This window comes from Eimeria necatrix, genomic scaffold (genome assembly GCF_000499385.1).
Source record: "Eimeria necatrix Houghton genomic scaffold, Enh_scaff18, whole genome shotgun sequence".
NCBI classification, from domain to species: domain Eukaryota; phylum Apicomplexa; class Conoidasida; order Eucoccidiorida; family Eimeriidae; genus Eimeria; species Eimeria necatrix.
Window position 1 is genome coordinate 121246 of NW_013652461.1, and position 19301 is coordinate 140546.

A 19301-nucleotide genomic window follows, 5' to 3' on the forward strand; every position below is an offset into this window, starting at 1 on the left:
TGAGAGCAAATAAAGTATCCCACATTGTTTTTATCAATGAGCATATTCACCAGCCCTTCCAAGCATCTCAGGTAATAGTGACGGCAAGAGATTCACTTCTGGAGCGACCATTCCGCAGCCTTAGCATTCAGTGGCAACCCCTAAGGGCTACGCGCGATGCGGTATGGCTTAAGAACGTTTCTTCCGCTTCTCCAAGAAAGCATTTCGCTGTACGACGTGCCATGTCGGCGTTTAGCTCTGTCTTTATCTTATATAACTTTAGTGTCCACAGATCAGTTCTAAATATTTTTCTCAATTGTGCCTCGTCAACAGGAGACTGCTGAGCATAACCTGCAGCATCTTGCTCAAGTTCTTGCATTCATAGACGAAGCTATTGATCAGGGCGGGAGCTGCCTGCTGCAGTCGTCAAGCGACCTTTCCCCAGCAGCAGAAATTGCAACGGCGTATTTTGTCGTGAAGTACGAGGAATCCTGAGGCCTGCTATTATCACCGACTCTGGCTGTGTACGAACTTGTGTCAGTGCAGCCAGCAGTCGTCAATGTTGCTTTTGTTCAATGCACACTGAAAAGGGGCATCGTGCTGTGGAAATGAAATTCGACAAAAAACTAAAATGCTTAGAGTTGAGCCGGTAAATCCACGTGCAGCGGCTCTTTCTTCGTTGTAGCACCCCCCCTCTACAATATTCATCTGAAATACGCTAATAATGCGACCCATTTTCTGCAAAATATAATGTATCCAGGTTTAAGTGGTCTCTCGGCCTCTGTTTGAAATTTTTGTCGAGCCGAAGGCCGCCACTCCAGCCGCGAGAAGATGCAATGGAATTGTTGGAATCTACAGAGAAACAACGTTCCCTATTACAGTCTCTTTCTGGAAGTAAGTAGCAAAATTCTGTTCCTTGAGCGGTCATTTGCATGGTAACTTCTCAACCAGACACATGGCGGTAGAACAAACAAGTGAGAAGGCACCTGAGCACCTTCCAATTAGTAAGACTAGCGCTACCGCCATACCATGAGCAAAGCCAGTGACATATCTGCGGGCAATTTAAGCACTACTACTCTAGAGCATTCGCTGAACGTGGTATCAGCAGCGCAGTGCGTAAGCCGCTTTCTTGAGAAACTCTGTGGCAGAGTAAGAGGCGCTGTGTCGCCATTGTCTTTTCCCGCGAACCATGGCTGGTTGCATGAGCAGCACTGGGCATGGGCATAAAAAGCATGATTGCGACTCTTTTTCGCAGCAATCCCAGCAACAGATGCTGAATGCACTCTGGTGCACAACACATTTCTTAACGCTACCTTGCCTATATGTGGCCTTCCTACTCACACAGGTGATTTGATGATAGCCAGTGGTATTTTGCTTACAGACCGCTTGGTATATCAGTTTCAGGCCAAAGCATTTGTTATGATATATCTTTGGTGCTGCGGGCTGTAATACGCAGTGCGAAAGGCAAGACGCTCGCAGCGAGCCCTTCAGTGGTTTGATTCAGAAGACGTAAAGGCGCTGCGTCAACAAAAAAATGAACGGACTTGCGCAGTCAAGTGCACATCTCACAAAGAACGCGATGGGGAATTCCAGACAAAGGAACTCGGGCAGTGTCGGGAAACCCCCAAGCCAATTCTCAGGAATAAAACGCCAGTCGTGGCAATTGATGGACTCATGAGCAAAGTGAGCATGCGGCACCATTTGCTCGTCGTGTAAACGGGGCCCTCCTGTGGGGCTGGCAACATCCAAGCATTTGCCGATCAACTGAAGCTAAGTATCCAGATTCCACACAATAGCTCGAAGATGCAGTACAGAATCCTAGCTGGTATCAGAGGGGCTGCTGATGCGCAGTCAGACAAATATCAGAGTTCACAGAGTTATTCCAGGCATTCCTTCAGGCTAAAGAAACTCTAACATCACTGAGCAGATTAGTAACTCTGTTAGAAATATGTTTTCGTGACCACAGCTAGCACTAAAAGTCTTGCGAATCGTCCCACCGTCCTCAAGGGCGGTGAGACGATTCGCAGATGTTAAGGTTTGCGAGCTTTCTCATCGCTAACCCAAATGGGATGTAAAGCCCTTGCGACCTTGTAGATCCTCGTGGGACCACAAATCGTCAAAACTGTATGCGCAGGCGGCACAGACGGCTGAACCCCTCTCACGACAGAGTAGTAAGTCTTTTTATCGAAGAGATACACATCCTGAGAGGAACTTACCATGAATCAGATTAAATAGAGGTGATATTTTGATATAATATATTTGCAGTAGCGAATCGGCGCGTTTCGCTCTTGGCAACAATCTCGTCGCACTTGATTGTAACACATCGATTCCTAGATTACTGCCTCTTTCGTGTTTGTTGCTTTCAAAGCTGCCAGCAGTCTCAACTTGTCAACAGCCAGCTCATTCGTGTCCGACGAGCCGCCAACGACGTGAAAGCCATACCCAGGCTACATCGACATCTAAGATTGTGAGTGACTCAACCTGTAAAAGGCATAGCCTGCAAAGGTGTACAAACTGGGTTTGCTTAGCAGAGGCTTTTCACGACATGCTTAGCATTCTTGGGAAGTTTGACTCAGAGTGACAAGACAGCAAACTGCCTACGTTCTTAAGTGAAGTAAATGAATATGGCTGCCTGTACAACTGCCTGCCATTACTGTCCTCGTTTTACATCTATGTGCAGCGGCGATTTCTCAATGGTTCTTCTTTGTGCTGGAAATCGTCAGAGACGGCCCTAAAAGCAATACAAAAACTGATCTCGCTCCGCCTACCCTCACAGTTAAAATCGCAAGGGATGCAATGACTGAGCAGCGCCCAAGGTCTTTAATGTTGTTCCGTGGCTCACGGTAGAGAAGTCATCAGTTTTATTGTTGTGATATCCTGGAATTGTGAATGTATTTTTTTCGGGGGGCAGCATACCATGACCCTCTATGCCGAAGCACGCTAAGTAATGAGAAGTTTTGATAACAGAATTTGGCACGGCGCATCTATTCCAACGGAGTTTGACAACATAAGCAAGATTTCTTTAGCTCTAATCACCGCTGAACTTTCGTCGAATTCAGTTGATCACCGATGAGTAAATAATGCGGCAATGAAGCCTCCTAAGTACCAAAATAAGGGACTCTCTACCTTCCTTGCACACCGCTCGCCAGGCCATTTCGTAGAAACAAAGCATGCTTTGAGACCAGACCTAAAAGTAACTGCTCCAAAAGAGACTAAGCAATTCTCTTCACAGGACTTCAATGCTCGAAGACCGAGGGTTACTCGACATCTTTTCTGTAATCCTTCCGTGATCATCTGTAACAGATTAGCGCATCAAGGATCCCTAACGGTGCTGACGTGCACACAGATGGGCGAACGCCTTGACCAGTGCGCATCCGTTTAGCTCTCCTCGTAACATAATGGAATTTTCATGTTTTAGAATGTTTAATCTGAATTCTTAGTCACATTTTAGCGTCAAAAATGATCATATAGAAAGAAGATGATGCTACGCTTAACTTTCCTTTCCATAGGACGATATAGTCAACCGAGCAAACATTACACGTATGACCCACATGACCCCAGAAGCCCGTGTTATTTTGGGAGTGGAAAGGCAGGGCATTTGCAAAATAAGTGCGAATGCCGTTGCAGTCAAGAACAAGACAGGGTGCACCTTTCTGTGCTTTCGAGACATGCACTCTGTGGAAGACTAAGTTTCTGCAGGCCCGCGGGAAATATTATTTCGCTGTATGACGACAGGCTGCATGTTTCTGTGCTCCCGCTCCCAAAACAAGCACTATGTTAAGGGCTAAATTTCTGCAGACCTGGGAAATAAAATATTTCGAGGCATTCGCACACACAGCAAGAGCTAGACTCTCACTTCCCAAAGGCTGTGCCTTGGGAGAGAAAAGGGAAGGCGAAATGTTTAAACAAGCAAGAGAATTACGAAAAAAAGAGACCTTTGATTTTAACGTATTGAAAAACCAGAGGCTGAGCTGTCAATCACCTGGCCAGCGTGCCGGAAGGTCACATTCAAACCAAAGGAAGAGATGCACGGATAGCCAAGATCAGAAGTGTTTTAACGACCATCCTCAAATGGGGCTACAACATATCGTTGGGCTTTTACCTTTTACTAGTCTTTTGTCTACTTGTTCACAACACACTCTCGCATGGTTGAGCAGCCTCAGCATTTGGGTCCTTACTTTTAACATGTTATCAACAGGGAGCTGCGTCTACAGGAAAATCGCCTCCTGTATTGACTAAGTCTATACAGCGCTCGAGCTGGGCTTTGTAACGTTCTTCTTGGAGCTGTGGCAAATCAGTATTTCCCAGCAACTAGTTGTACTTCAAAAAGCTGGCGCCCCACTAAATAAAGAAACTTCAGGCGACTGGATACGGAGAGAACATAATAAACCTCAGTATGAAAAACCAAAGGCTATTCTGGCAGGAAATGATCAAAAAGCAGTTGCAAACAGAAATTTAACAGGATTGATGCCCACAAGGTCGACATCGTAGGTCTCGCTTATGTAACTACTTTTAAGCAAAGCAACAATTTATATTGCATTTTCTTGCACGTGAGGGTAGAAGACGCTGCAGAAAACGCGCTGGCTAGGTGTCTGTGCAAGGAACGCATTACTACTTACTAGCTATTGTTACTATTGAAGCGCATATTAATTTTAGAGGCCAGGGAACAACTACGTGCCGGACTTGTTCGCCATTTGCCAACATTGTCACCCACAGAAATAGAAGCTTTCACATAAGCTGCATATTGTTTGCCTCTCCTCAAAGCGTTCTTGATCCTTCTAGTTGATTCTAGCTTCTCGATATACGTTCCGTACAGTAGCTATACGGCGTTCTACGCACGACTATATACAGCAGAGGCACGATTTAAATCAGCAGAGATCATGTTTGTGTTCAAAATGGAAAGCCCGAGTTCACGATTTGGGGTGTCTTTCCAGCGGGCAGTAGAAGGAGTAATAGTATATGAAGCAAAGGAGACAAACAGACTCAAGTAATCTGCCATTCCCCAGTCTATCACGTTTCATCAATCTACTGCAGGCACTTTGGGATAATTCGTGACCATTCTCTGTGTTCAGACGGAAATAGTAAGCTAAACCCAGCCTTGTCCGTACACTGGTACCCTGACAGCCTACAAAGATACACACATGTCTAAGATTTTCAGAACACCGCATAGACCCTTGAATGAACTTATTCATTAACGTTGTTGCTGTCTCTCCTCTCCTTGAGCGCCCACTTGTGTCTGTTGATGTACATGCCACAACCGGTGTAGTGCCCAGGCACTACAATAGTTCTTGATGGTGACCTATAGAGGATAGCTGACTGATGACCTATAAGCGGTCAAGACGTTGAGACGCTGATTGAGCACTGTTACATCTTACTAGCGAAGTAGAAAAGCAATTTGGTAGCTAAAAAACGTGTATAAACTAGAAAGGGCTGCCAACAACACTGGCACCGGTGCGGGTCACAACCTCACCGGACCAACACAGCAAGAACCATGAGGAACGACTTTTATGAAATGTGCATTTGAGAACTGGAAACGAAACGGTCTTTTTAATAAATTGGCAGACGTTATGCGACCGATGCGTCGGTATTAGAGAGGGTTTCATAGAACGCCCAAGTTGTGAGCCATGCAGCATCGTAGTCGCTGCTGAGAACGCAGTGTACTATAGCCGGCTTCAGCGGTAATATTACCAGACCGAAACGCTCAGCTGCTTGGGGAGGGCCTTCGGCCTCGCCTACAACAACGACTTGCTTTCGTTAGTAGTACTTCCCTAATAACAAATTTTGCAACCTTTTGAGGCTGGCTCCGCAGAACATTCTAGTACCACAGCATCCTCTCGGCTTGGCTAAGCCTCAAAGGCCCTTCCTAATTCTTGCTTGTATTTGCATTAGTTTGTAGGAAGATTAGATAACTCATAAAGGTAAAGAAAACTGAATTTGGTGGTGCCTTGATGTGTATCCGTCGCGATTCAGGGTCCCCGCAAAGCCAGAAACATAGGCCTCAGCACTAGTGCGCTAGCGTACGTTTCACCACAGTGTAATTCTGATCAGCTCAGCTATTCGCTTTTCTTCATTAGGTCAACTATTGACTGTTGGGCCCCAAAAGAATGAAGGAACTGACCTATAAATACTGAGCGCAAGATTTTTCATATTGTAGGCTTCACTGTTTCTCTGATGTGCTATTTGCTAGGCTATGTCCAAAACGAAAACAAACAGATAGTTGTGTCCGTGTAATGCAGCAGCGGACTCACCACTACCACTACGTATAGGCCCAAGTGTTTCTTTCCAAAAGCATCCAGACAGATCACGCGAACATTCCTTATATCAACATAATTATCTTCAAGTCATGTTTCTAGTCAATTCTTCCATGAAAAGATGACTCGAAAGGATCTGTCCTCCACGCCTGACCTCTCAAGGTGGGTTGGCATCTCGTCGACTCAGTCAACCTGAAAGCCGTGATAGGCAGTTGGCTTTCCTAGCCGGTTGCCGCTCCTAACTGATTGGTGCTCCTAGTCAACTGACGCTTATAACTCGTTGGCTCTCTCTCTTGCCTAGTTGATCTGACGTAACACCAATATTGCATTACATTGTGTCCACGAAATAGGTCACTATAGGCTCACCTTACGCTCACTGGGGAACTACTGTAGTGCCTATGCACTACAATGGGGCTGTCAGTCGACTGGAACTTACGAAAGACTACTTTAGAGGAGCACTCGAGCCTTCCACTTCTAAATTACGGAAATTGCTGAAGCTGTGATGAAGTCATACAGAAAGGACTCATACGCAGGCGCTTCCGCTGGTGCGGCCACTGGAAGCCACACACGGGGAGCCAGCCTGCCTTGATAGTGCTTCATAACTGCGTGCACAGAGCAGCGTAGCCGTCTTATCCATGCAATACGAATTAAGCAGTTAACAAGCTGATACATTTATGCGCGGCATGTGATTCAAGGAAAAAAAGTACAGTGAAACGTTTCCATGATTTAAGAGTATGCGCAACATTCCTTCCCGTAGCATCGCTGACTTATGACGCAATAATGTACTGGACAATATCATGGGGGAAATTAATAAGCTTTCTCTGGCAAACCTGTGGCATAGCTCCGTAATCGAGCATTTGATCAATATAAACTCGTTGGGATGCATTAATGTGTTGAGCAAGACACGGTGATCACTCCTTCTTGGCGTGGGTTGACTCCTAGAGCCTTTATAAACAGCATTGAACGGCACCCATATATCAATTAGCTTTAGAGCCTAAACTAGAATTCTAGCTTCAAGCAAGTGACGCTGACTTAAGAGGGAAATGGTTGAAGGACGACGCATCGAAGGTAAAAACCCTCTGATGGTCGGCTGAGCGTGCAGCATTCGGTCACACAACGCTTTTAGGTTCGGGGGAATCTTAGTAGGAAGCACGAAATCGGCCGAAAACGTGTGGCGCACTTGATTGTCTGCACATTTTCGCTCCTGGAAAGGCAGCCTCTGCTATTTTCCCTCCACAGGAGTGGTCGCGTGCCCGTACCGAGGCGCGAGCGGAATATCAGAAAAAAGAAATAAGCATTCTGCAATGCGCAAGACATATACACTTCCACATGCCTTGAAGGACGCTAATCAAATCAAAGAAAACTATTCTTGCTTTTTCGTCTCAGCGTGGAAATAGAGTATCTTAAAGGAGGATTCCAGAACAAAGTGGCATAATATCTCACGGGTTATTCGTGCAATGTAACGTGCCATACTGCGCAAACAGAGGCTTTGAAACGCTTTTCGCATTGATTTCAACGGAAAAACCAGCATCCATGACTTTTGACTGACGTGCGTCGTACGCTAAGGTGCTTCAGACGAAAGAAAGCCAGGGATAGGCGCTCTTCCGAGACAACTAAAAGGCAAAAGCCAAATACACAGGAAACCAGCCATGCTCAACACGTTTTTCCCCTTTGGCATGTAGATAGTGCATAAACCATGCAGGTCACGCGGTGCCTTCATGCGTTGCCAGTGCAGGGGTGTGACGCAAAGGAATGCGATATTAATAGTCACAGTCTATACCACAGCTATGCTTCACAGTGCATGTGCATGACTAGGGTTCAAACAAAACCACTATATATAGTTTGACGCTGCAAGTACCAGCAACCTAACTATCTTTTCATAGGCAGGAGCTCCGTAGGCATGGGCCAAGCGTCAGTGCATAAGGCGTGCAAGTTCGGTTACTATGAGCCAGGGCTTTTTCCCATGGTCCGCACTCTAGAAGATCGAAGTTTCTGTGCTTATTTAGCGCAGTTCTCATGCCTAGTACAATAAACATGAGCTTTTGAACAGGCTATGAGCAGAAGACCCAGAATGAGTTTCACATGACAAAGTGTGCTGGACAGGAATCAACAATAGTCAGTCCAGCCCAAGCAACGTAGCGCTCAATAAGTGACGTGATGAAGATGCAACATTTCCCTTCGCGCTTTTCAGTCTGTCAATTGGATGCATGTTATCATAGGTGGTCATTACATTGGTATCGTTGTATTTACGAGAAACAGTCACTATGTGATTCTGTGGTAGGTCACGGGGGCACTATGAGGCTAAACAGAGGGCGTCGAAGTGAATAGGTGAGTAGGGAATGATCATTCTAAAGCATGATGAAACTTTATAAAAGACAAAAATAGAATTCAGAGGCGCCAAGGCGCCTGTCTGCCACTTTGCCGAGAGGAACCTTCCTCGGAAAATAAAATACTTGTATCCGAGTTTCTGCTCGGTATGCTGGTGGTGTCTTTACGCTAATGGATAATAGCGATCTCAAGAATGGTGGACTCACTCTGGTTTCCCTGCGTTTTCTCTGTAGTAGGACTTCCAGCAGCGTCATACAACGGCTGCCTAGCACTAAGGACATAATGCCCTGCAGCGTCGAAAGAAGGGGGAGTATTAGGTGTGCCTACCCTTATGCGTGCTTCGCAAGAGTTACCGAAGGCGATGAAGTGCACATAATTCTCTGTCTGAGAACTGTGTAGCAAAGAAGTGCTTCAACCTATTTGGCGGCGTCTTCAAATTCTAATCTTCCGATGCGAAGAATATGATACTGCTTTCTTCTCCAAACAGCTGTGCCATTTGCTGCCGCTTTTCCTCTTCTCGTTTTTTCCGCTGTGAGGGAGTGTCAGTAAGAAACCTAAGAGCAAGAAGCTTTAGAAGTATTCTCTCCCTGACTGGCTGTAACAAAGCCATCTGCCGTTTTCGCTTATTTAAATGAGCTGCAAATTCACGCAGCAGCGCTTGCGTTTCTGGGGTAGGAGGAGCACTGTCTTGCCATATCGACTCTGCTGCTACAGCTGCACGAATCGCTGAGGCACCGTAGGCACATACTCAAACACCGCTGGACTAGCCTTGAGCAATCCTTGCAGCAGCATTCATGGACGATACATGGAAAACCACAGAAGCTACACATGCACTTTGCCTGAAAGAGTTGCTCGATATATTCCTGAAGTGCGTCACACTGCTTTCGATGTTAGCTGTGCTATTAAGAGTTGCTCGATATATTCCTGAAGTTCGTCACACTGCTTTCTGGTAAAGCATTGAAGCGGCTGAATGAGTTACTTTTAGCATGGCATTGCTTCACTGCTTTGTAAAACCCCACGTGTGCACTCAGGTGTCTCTAGCGGAAATGAGTTACTTTAAGCATGGCATTGCTTCACTGCTTTGTAAAACCGCACGTGTGCGCTCAGGTGTCTCTCACCTGACATTTTCTCAAACACTTCTGCAACTGTCCATTCAATGGCTCTGATTATTGTCTTCAAGTTTTGCAGTTCTTTTAGGTTTGCGGTACCGAACACCGTTGAAAGATGTGCAGCCCTTTCCAAGTGCCGGAATGCCAAAGCGTGGGGCATGGCTGCTGCAGCACTGTCTGCTGCTGCTGCTGCGGCGCTGTCAACGCTCCATAAGCTCTCCTCGCTCCCTTGCGGCTGTTGCTTGAAAACATAGCCTTCATCTTGTGATGGACGCTCCGCTCTACCGACTGGCTCCTTTGTTGTTTGGTCAGAAATTTTATGAGTATACTCTTCCGCGCCTTCGGTTGGCTCTGCTGACGACGTTTTGGCCCTTAGTTCTTCTAGCCACTGCTCTAAGGACTGCTCTTGTTTTTCGATAGACTTTTTACTGCAACGTCTTCTGCTCCTGCGTCTTGTGTCCCTCTCTTCGATTGCTCCAATATGCTGTACAACAAGTGCTTCTAGATCTCTAAATGCTGTATTTACCAAGTGTACAGGTAACAACTGTTTCGCTGTTACTGCGTAGCGCTGCACCAACAGGTTTGAAACAGCAAGCTGCTCTATTAGTCTCGGAGCTACACGAATCCAGAAACGAGCATGCTGACGTCTAGTAGGCCAAGGAGCCTCAAAGGGCCGAAGGCTATAATCGTTTTCCTGTATTTCTTTCTCGCCGATTGCGAGCACGCTATCGCTGCCACTACTGCTCCAGAAATCTTGACTGCCACCGCAGCACTTTTGAAGTAAGGAACCCTCCCACAAAGAACTGACCGTAAGCCAGACATTGTAGAAGAAAGAAAGGACTGTCACCTTACTGCCTGCTATATTTCTGCTGCTTTTGTTGCTGTCATTGCCGCAGCCGATCATCAATTCATATTGCTGAAGTAAGGGGCTTTCCGTTGGTACGAAGCACCGGATCAGGCAGAAACCAAACAGCGTTAAAATTAGTCCCGCTGTGCAGGCGTGCACCACTGCGAGAAGCAGGTGCTGATTAGAGTACAGAAGAAATGAATTTGCTTTAGCTCCAGATCCTGCCGCAGCCAAAGCTATACCGCTGATGCCCCCCAAATGAAGAAATACAATGTAATGCAAACAGTTACTGCTGCGGCATCTAAATGGTGAGCGCACGATCGACAAGAAGCAGAACAGCAGTGCCACCGCCGCACCTACTGCCGTTCTTGCCTCCTGTCCTAATGGGTTTTGGCTGATGGCTTCTCCAAGTGAGCTCGTGGTAACTGTAGATACCGAAGACGAAGCAGGCTTGACAAAGAAGCTCACAAGCCATCCTAGACCACTAGGTGGAAGGTCGCTACGCTGACCCAGAAGGGATGACAAGACAATCAGAGCTGCTTTTACAAGCAATAACCATATCCTAAAGTAGCTGCGAAATGGGCCGCCTTTAAAGGAAGACACTAGCCAGACCTTTATCTCCATCCAGTCATCGTTTATGAACAGGAGATACTCCAATTCCCGCTGCTTGAGGTATTCTTCTTGCTGCCTACTTTGTCTAGCCACTGCAGTGGCCCTCACGTCACGCAGCAGCACAGCAGCAGCGTGTGAAAAGAGCGTGATCACACCTACAAAGGATATTATCCTAAGTATTAACAATCCTGTAGAATCGCATACATCAGCTTGATCACTACAAAAGATCAATGGTACTTCAATGGCCAGAAATGCTGGGAGAAGAAATAAGGTTACTGCCGCCCTCAACTTTGTGGCTGCGCCTAGCGTACAATAAAAAAGAGTGATGCCTGCAGACCTGATTTTGCTGGCTGCTTTCTTCCATCGTGCAACGAACGTTGAGGATTCACGTTGAAAAGAAAGCGCTAGCATGGCTGTAACAGAGGGACGCGCTTGCGAGGGCCTGCGAAGTTTTTGTGCTTCCTGTTCTTTCTTTATTTTTTCTAGCTCCTGGCGTCGCTGATAAAGCTCATAAGCATGGACAGCGCGAGGCCATGCTGCTGCAGCTACGAGAACCAGCAAAATGAGCAGCAATAGCACGAGCCCCCTTGTAAACGCATCTAATGGATAAGGGCCAAGTACGTTTGTAGTGGAGAGAGTCCGCAAAACAGTTGGTACGTCTAGTAGAAACAGTGCAAGCATTTGTGCCCAGGTATTCCAACCGTACGGAAGCGATGCTTGAAATGCAGCAAGCAGAATAGCAAGTAACTGCATTCCGTCAAGCAACAGCCACCATTTCTCTTGCCAATAAAGGCTAACATCGCGACGGAGCCCCTTGCGTTTGCTCGTATACTCCATGGTTTTTGCTCTAGCAAAAATTAAAAAAATAAACAACCCAAATAACTTTGATCCAAAATTAGCGTGCTATACTGTGAATTCGTTGAGGAGAAACGCATTGTGGAAGCCAAGGAAAACGGAAATGTCCTAAATACTAAAGGCATGCATGTGAAGTTGCATTGTAGCCGAGTTCGGGCTTTTGCTAAGTCCAAATGAACCGTGGGACTGCCCGCCAGATGCAAGCACTACTGAAGGTTGAATGCTAGTGAATGGCCCACGATGCTGATATGCAGTAATCGGCTACGATTTCTTTTTTGGGTGATCGTTCCACAGTGGCAGATTTACCGCAAAGGAGCAAACAGCTCTTCATATGTATGGTGGTACTCATCTGCATAGGTAAAGCTGACAGAACGGGTGTCGACGCTGAATCTATGCCCAGGCCATTCTCGATGGAAGCTTTCTTCCATGATACAACAAATCTAAAAGTTTCTTCAAAGGAATAGGCATACCGCTTGGGCGAGTGTTCTTCTTCTATGATTTCGCAAGTACAAAATGGGGCCACCTGCTTCACAGAAGACAGTACCTGAAACGAAACCGTCTCACAACACCGTCACAAGCAGACTAGGTCACAATGAGCTGAGTACTTCAATGTTCATCTCCAAATACTTCTTCAGGGCACTACTCCTAGCCCCGTGCCTTGGTTCATACAAGTTAGTCGTAGGATTCTGCGACATTAATACAAGGCCAACACCGCTGCAAACGTCTTTCGAAAACACCCGGGGGTAATTAACATATTGTCTTCTTGCCTGTATGGCATTGAATGACCCTATTTCAGTTGCGTCCAGCCATTTCTGCCAGCCCATAGCATTTTTGGTCTCGTTCTTCCTACCATTTATAAACTGCAAATAAGCGTTTCTACAGGGTGTAAGTGTAAGAAAGATCGAACACACGCGCTTCGCTGACAAGACTTCATCTTTCTGAGTTTTAGATGCTGCTTACGTGCACACCCATACTCTTGTACGCAGCAAAAATTCGCTACAGGCAAAAGTAATTTAACAATAGGCTCAAAATTTCACCGTTTTGGTTGATGTAAGCACTGTTCAAATGTTCCAACCTCCAGCCGCTTTCCAGCTGTTCTCAGGCTCTGACCTCCGTGAACGCTCAAAATCAAGGCCTAAGGTGCTCTACGGACACTTTTCCTCTATGCTTCACGAAGTGTCTAAAAGCGTGCTCAAGCTGCGTTGCGCATTGCTGTTAGGGGAGTTGGAAGCCAGTTTCTGTGATTGAGTCCAATACTGATTAGAACTCTGCGTTTGTAGTCTATATCTGCCGTACCCTACATTTGAAGATTTCTACAAATACCGGACATACACAAAAAATAACTCTGATATGAACGCACAGAACTACCTTACCTCCCGTACCGCAAAGTTCAGAGTCGAGAGCAAAGGGCTGTAGCCTGTCTGTCTCTGAGTGCTGAAGCACCATCAGTTGTCTTGCGCCTTTGTCAGAACGTTTGCTAATTCATCTGATTTGTTTCATTTGCGTGCATTTTTCATCGAATCAACTCTGATGCTGCACATTGAATTAGAGAGATATCTTGGGCAGCATGCAATTCTGGTACTCTACCTTCTGATGGGCGTTTCCGGCGTCTATTTATAAAGACGTGTAAAAAAAAATCGAACATTTCATGGGGTATCCCTCTGTGAGAAACCGTTGAATTAGCTCTTTTGTCAAAGTAAAATCAGAGTAATACCCATAGGGGAGGATGCCACTTCTGTAAGGGAACTTGAGAAAATGCCCAGAAGCTAACATGGTTAAAAATATCAGTCCTAGAAGGCGTTCACTTCCTGTTGATATCGAATGCTTCTCCATTACGGTCTTCCATATTTGCTAGTGTCACCAAAACTTATAGCGCACCAACTTGGCTTCGCATTATCAGCGAATAAACGTGAATTTAAGATTCACGCTACTCGGCCTTTGTCAAAAGACTTCGGCGGTTCGGCACACGTAGGTGCGTGCAATTTCAGCACCTTCAGCCGTGTTCTACCTATTCCGCCAAGTTTAGGCGCGTGCGTTGTATGTGCTTCTGCTTTTACGGTTGGCGCTCTTGTCAGTGTGAAACAGACAGCGCTTCAGCGATTTAGACTGCTATCATAATGCGCGAGCACCGACTAGGAACTTTCGAAGGCAGTTCCTGAAGGGCACTTCCTGAGGAAATATCAAGCTTGCCCGCGAGCGGACAGCGTTATCTGGTTCCATAATTTTTTACTAGCATAACTCAAAATTTAAGCCGTAGAGCTTTAGCTTATCTTGCCACATCAGCTTCATGGATAGCGAAGCAGACTGGCGATTTGATGCGAACGAAGGCTCTGGCCAGCTGAAGCGTACGTGGGTATGATCAAATTCTGATTGTCTTCCACATGATTCTCTTTAATGACTTTCTAGGGTCACACATTGAAGAGCATCTGGTGTGACGCCTTCAGATCACCCGCTCAGAGGTTTCGTTAGTTAAAGAGCTAAGTGTTCAGAAGCCGGTAAACGAGGGAGACGAAGTGAGTGAATGGTACGTGATCTGTCATCCAAGAAGAGCGTGTCTTTTAGTTGCAACTACACTCTAAAAGGACACTTTTCGCCTTGAATTTGTGCTGCTTCACAAAAGGTGATAGTACGTGGGGAACGTAGTTTTCGCGGGACAGTGTTGCGAGCCTCCGCTACGCCGTCTCGTGGGGAGCAGGATGCAAGTGCAAGTCAAGTAATCCGCGTCCAATTTAAGCGCTTTTCGAAATCACAACCTGTTGGTGATAACTCGTGAAAAACTTGCATATTTTGCGAAGCCCGCACAGCTGCCGGCAAGCGGCGGTCTCCCGCAGATAGTCCATGCTTCTAAAAGCAGAAGCGCCCCGAATAGATTCTCTAACACCACTGCCAGAATACGCGTAGATACCAAAGCGATTGACCAGACAAGCGTTTATATGCAGTCTCGTGGGAAACAGAGATTTTACGCTGCGCACGGTGAATTGCTGTTCGCCTCGCCGGCCCGCAGTGTGTCGCGGGCTGAAGTTAAGTACAGGTTGTCCGGGATGCTTGACTGCCGTAACGAGCTTGCTTTAGCATGCTTTAGTACTGCCTGAGACACATTGGCTGCTATCAGGCTTACAGAGCTAGAAAAGAATTAATTTCGACTTGCGCCGCACACCTTTTGATAGCAGGTTGGTATTAGTATTGCAAAATGTCGTGCAAACAAAAACGAGCCATCCCAGCATACTACAATAGCACCTAAACAAAATAGATGTTGCTTGAAAGGCAGGCTGAAAGCTGTCGACTGAAAGCCAAAGAACAAACTCGTGCTTGCTATTCCATACTACCATACAGCCAACGGGTTGCTCGCGTCTTCCCTAGCGCAGGCATGGGCAGGCGGTTTCGTGGTGGAAAAGCGTTGAAGACCAGTGAAATCCAGGCTCTCATTTTACTCCTATCAATACTTTGAGAACTAGACTCAAGTCAACTGCATCCCAGCAGCAGATTTTCCCACTTTCGAGGAACACGACCCGTACGCCGGGAAGTCCTCACGCTCAACACCATGACGCATCGCTGCAGAGCATCTGAAGCGCCTGCTGAGGTAGTCCAGAATCCTAAACACCGTGCTTTGAGGCCAGAGGGATGGATGCTGTGGTGTCGCACGAATCCAGAGATGCGTTCGTAACAGCAGTTGAGGTCAGCACTGTGGAAAATGAGGCATCAGGAAAGAGACTCGGTATATTTAGGCCTTCTAGCCGCAGCACACTGCTTGACGAAACGTTTGCGCCAAGAGACAAAAAGCGCGCATTCTCGAAGATGAGATACAAGGTGCTGAGAGCTTGGCAATTTCCACACTGCTGTGATTTGCGGTTAATGACCAAACGGTAGCAAAGTGACGTTCGGAAGCCGGCCACTAGTGAAAAACATCCATAGAGACTAGCAGAAAGAGGACATTTTAATGAGCCTTCCTACACCAAATGAGGAGCATTCCAACAGTAACAGTCGTCGCTGTGGCCAAAGTTGTGAGGGAGGTGATTCGTGTCCAAGCGTATTAGCACGAGTTTGTGCAGCATTAGACTTTCTTAAAGCGATGCGGACAAACACAGAGTGTATCTTAATTTTTCCGCTTGGCCATTGTCCGTTCTTGCTAATTGGCCAGCCTAAAGGCTGTGCCATGCTTCCTGACCTGCTGGGCTCATGCCACCGCGTACGCTGTTCTTCGGCATGTTTCGCATGAATGCAACTTTGATAACACGGTGCACTATATGTGCAACAGAGTGCTACGTCGTTACCCGTAGGCTTGTCCACGATCGTGCGGCGCAATACTATGCACACGGCCAGCGTGTTGTGGAAATTTCCCCAAATGGAAGTCAGACATCATATGCTCCTTGTAGGACAGACCTAGCAAGGATACACGATCAGGCGCCGACTGGAACACTGAACTGGTACGTAATTTCATCTGCTCTCACTAACGACGCCTGTCGTGTTCAGACGATCATCAAACTTTAGTTTGAAACCTCAGTTCGTCCGACCCCAATCCATGATTTGAACACTCTCCTTTCAAACAGCGCAAACGTAGCCTTGCACGGTGGTCTATATTGACTCCTTGTAGAGCAGACCAAGCGACAATGCATGATCAGGCGCCTGCACTGCTTTAGAAGGAATATATGATGTCTGACATGTCCTGGAAAGTTATAGTGGGATCGCTTGTTACCGCGGCAGCCAAGGCTGCAGCTGCTGAGAGTCTACGTTCAATGCATCCCTTGCATAAGGCAATGCCTGTCCCCGCACTGTCGCGAACAGGTTTATAAACTCCGCCAGAGTACATTTCCAGGCTGCTGCTGCCAAAGCAATTTACGCGGTCCTGATAAACGACTGCACTGTTTTCGGCAGCGAAACGCACCAAGGATGAATTATCGGCAGAGTGCAGTATGCTGGCATTGGCAAAACTGTAATACCTATGAATTTCATCCAGTGTTAAAATATAGAACTCCATCGGGTGTTTAAAGGTAAATCTAGTGAACTCTGCCTTCGTTACCCTATTCTAACGCTGCATGCACTGCGTGTTTGATACATCAGCTATATTTCCCCGCCCACACAGCTACCCTCCGCTGTGTAGTGCTGAGGCACTACAATGGGGCTGGCTAGTGTCCTAGGGATGATAGCTACCTAGCGACCTGCAAGGGGCCGCGACACTGAAGGGGCACAGGACCCTCCTAATATGAAAAAAAATAAGAAAAGCCGTTAGTCAGTTCTAATGAAAACGTGAAATGTGCGGCAATTGTGTGGAGACTGGGGCTGGCGATAGCGCCGGCACCAATGCGGACCTCCTCCCCTACGGTCTAGGAGGTTTGCTCCCAGAAGGGAGCGAATCGACGAGGCAGATTTGAGGCACTTTTTGAATTGTTGTATTTCGACGGAATAAAGCTATAGAGACCGAGAAATGGGGCTATACTAGGTGTAGTATGTAGACCTGTAGAGCGGCAGGAAACACCGTAGTCGCAGCAGTAGGCGCCGCGCACTACACGCTGAGCGGATCCGTCGCCTACGGTTGCTGTAATAGGACAGAGTTATCGCTTGATGCACGAGAACGCTGTATTCCTAGACTTCTTCCCTCCCGTGCAGTAGGCAAAAATACATAGAGTATAAAAGCCAACGGCTGTCCTTCTCCCGTAACACCAGCTTTTGCGTATCTGCAGCGAATAAAGCGAGTAGATATCCCGCTTCAGATCAGCTGGAAACAAAAGAATTAGCTTGACGGCGTCGGGAAAGATGAAGCTGACCCCTTGATGCTAGTCGTTTTGTCTCAATTAAAGCTGGTGCTCGTGCGAGGACCTGAAACTTTCTGGCGGCGTCATTTGGGGATCCACGTTTACTTCTTCTTAGCGGTCATCTCGAGCCTCATGTGTGAATCAGTAACGCTGGACAGCAGTGTCACATGGCAGCGCGATTACCAGCGATATCGCCAGAGCCATAATGAGCGCCAAGTGCATCTCACAACCAACATGCAATCTGCGAGGTTAGAAATTTGGGAGGAACGAGTGCGATGCTGAATGCCAAGAATCAGCCGTAGTAAATTTATGTGTCGGTGCCCTACTCCAGCTGGCTGAGTAAGATGCACGCGGCCTGCAGAGCCGAAGCCCCCTGACTTCCCCCGTCACTGATCTTATCCCGTCCAACGCCTGGACAGTCTGTTACTGCATTCCAGCGGGATGAACTAGACGTTTAGAGCGTTTCCGTCAAGAAAACCAAGAGACCGCAGCGGGAGCCTGCTGGCGCAAGAGACGGAGCGCCCTTGCATTTTACGAGCCTTCGGTATTCATCTGGCGTGCAAAGCCGTGTACTTTTCATATCGCATCCATGCGCTCCACAGCAGTCTGTGCAATTTCACTTTCAGAGACTCCAGCGGCCACAGTAAAGATAAAAAGTCCGAAATACTTCCGAATCTCCTTATGCAGAGGAAACCAGTGGAACCGGCGCATTCTTAATGCAGTACCAGTGGAAAGTGAGCAAACTCCTTTTACAACGCGCTTAAAGCGGAGGACACGCATTAAGTAGGAGAACACCGGCTGCTGTTGGCGAGGATCAATGCCTAGTGTAGTGGCCTGCCGTCTGCCGAAGCACAGTCGGCGTCATTCGCAACTGTATTGATACATACACTGTGTTATATTTGCACCTTCCACGTTTCATGGCAGCGTCTAGGAAACGATCGATTTGCCGGTACTTTCCTGGCCAGGTGTGGCTGGCGGCTGACACATGTGTCTGCGCGCGGGTGCACGCTATACCGGCCACCCGGAGTACTGGACTCTTCCCTTCTGCATATTTCTAAAGTGTTGGGTGTACTTGCTATCGTCCATGGACGTGGGTGAACAACTATTAATGCTAAAGACTCCCTACCTCCAGTGGTGTTCCATGAGCCGCAGTCGAACACACGAGCTTCCCTACTCGCGATCGCGATATGCTGCTGAGTTTAATTAAAGTTATCCTAATCCTTGAGAACACCGCGTGGATATTCTGCTATGCAGTTCTGGACTAACCGAAGAAATAGCGAAAACAGGACCGCTCGCGCCCTGCAATACTTAGATCGTGCGATGAAGCAAAAAGTGCAGTGGCTCACCAGTTCGATAAATGGATCCAGGGCATACCAGGAGCATCGTCCTGCATCGCGATTGTTGTATTCAAACAAGTCCGCCTTTTCGCAACGCTTTGGTAAGCGAGAGCTCTTGACAGAGGTCTTGAGGAGCTCAGGACGCTTTTCTAGAGTGGCTGCATGCGGAGAACTCCCACTAACGCCGTGGTGCCCTGAGACTAGCCAATTTCTCTTCAGTCACGCTGCATGGG

General features: G+C 47.2%; 2 protein-coding genes across 2 annotated transcripts; one reads left to right on the forward strand and one right to left on the reverse strand.

Moving 5' to 3' along the window:
* Positions 1–1008: 1008 nt before the first annotated feature.
* ENH_00024620 (hypothetical protein, conserved) lies at positions 1009–1893 on the forward strand (the record flags this gene model as incomplete). Its single annotated transcript, XM_013579627.1, is given in 4 exon segments — positions 1009–1036; positions 1235–1324; positions 1436–1692; positions 1696–1893. Coding segments are annotated over 4 exon segments (573 nt in total).
* A 7104-nt stretch (positions 1894–8997) lies between these two features.
* Positions 8998–11807, reverse strand: ENH_00024630 (hypothetical protein, conserved; the record flags this gene model as incomplete). The annotated part of the gene is made up of 2 exons (XM_013579628.1): positions 8998–9284; positions 9677–11807. 2 exons carry the CDS (start codon positions 11805–11807, stop codon positions 8998–9000), a joined length of 2418 nt encoding a protein of 805 aa, XP_013435082.1.
* Between the last annotated feature and the right edge of the window lie 7494 nt (positions 11808–19301).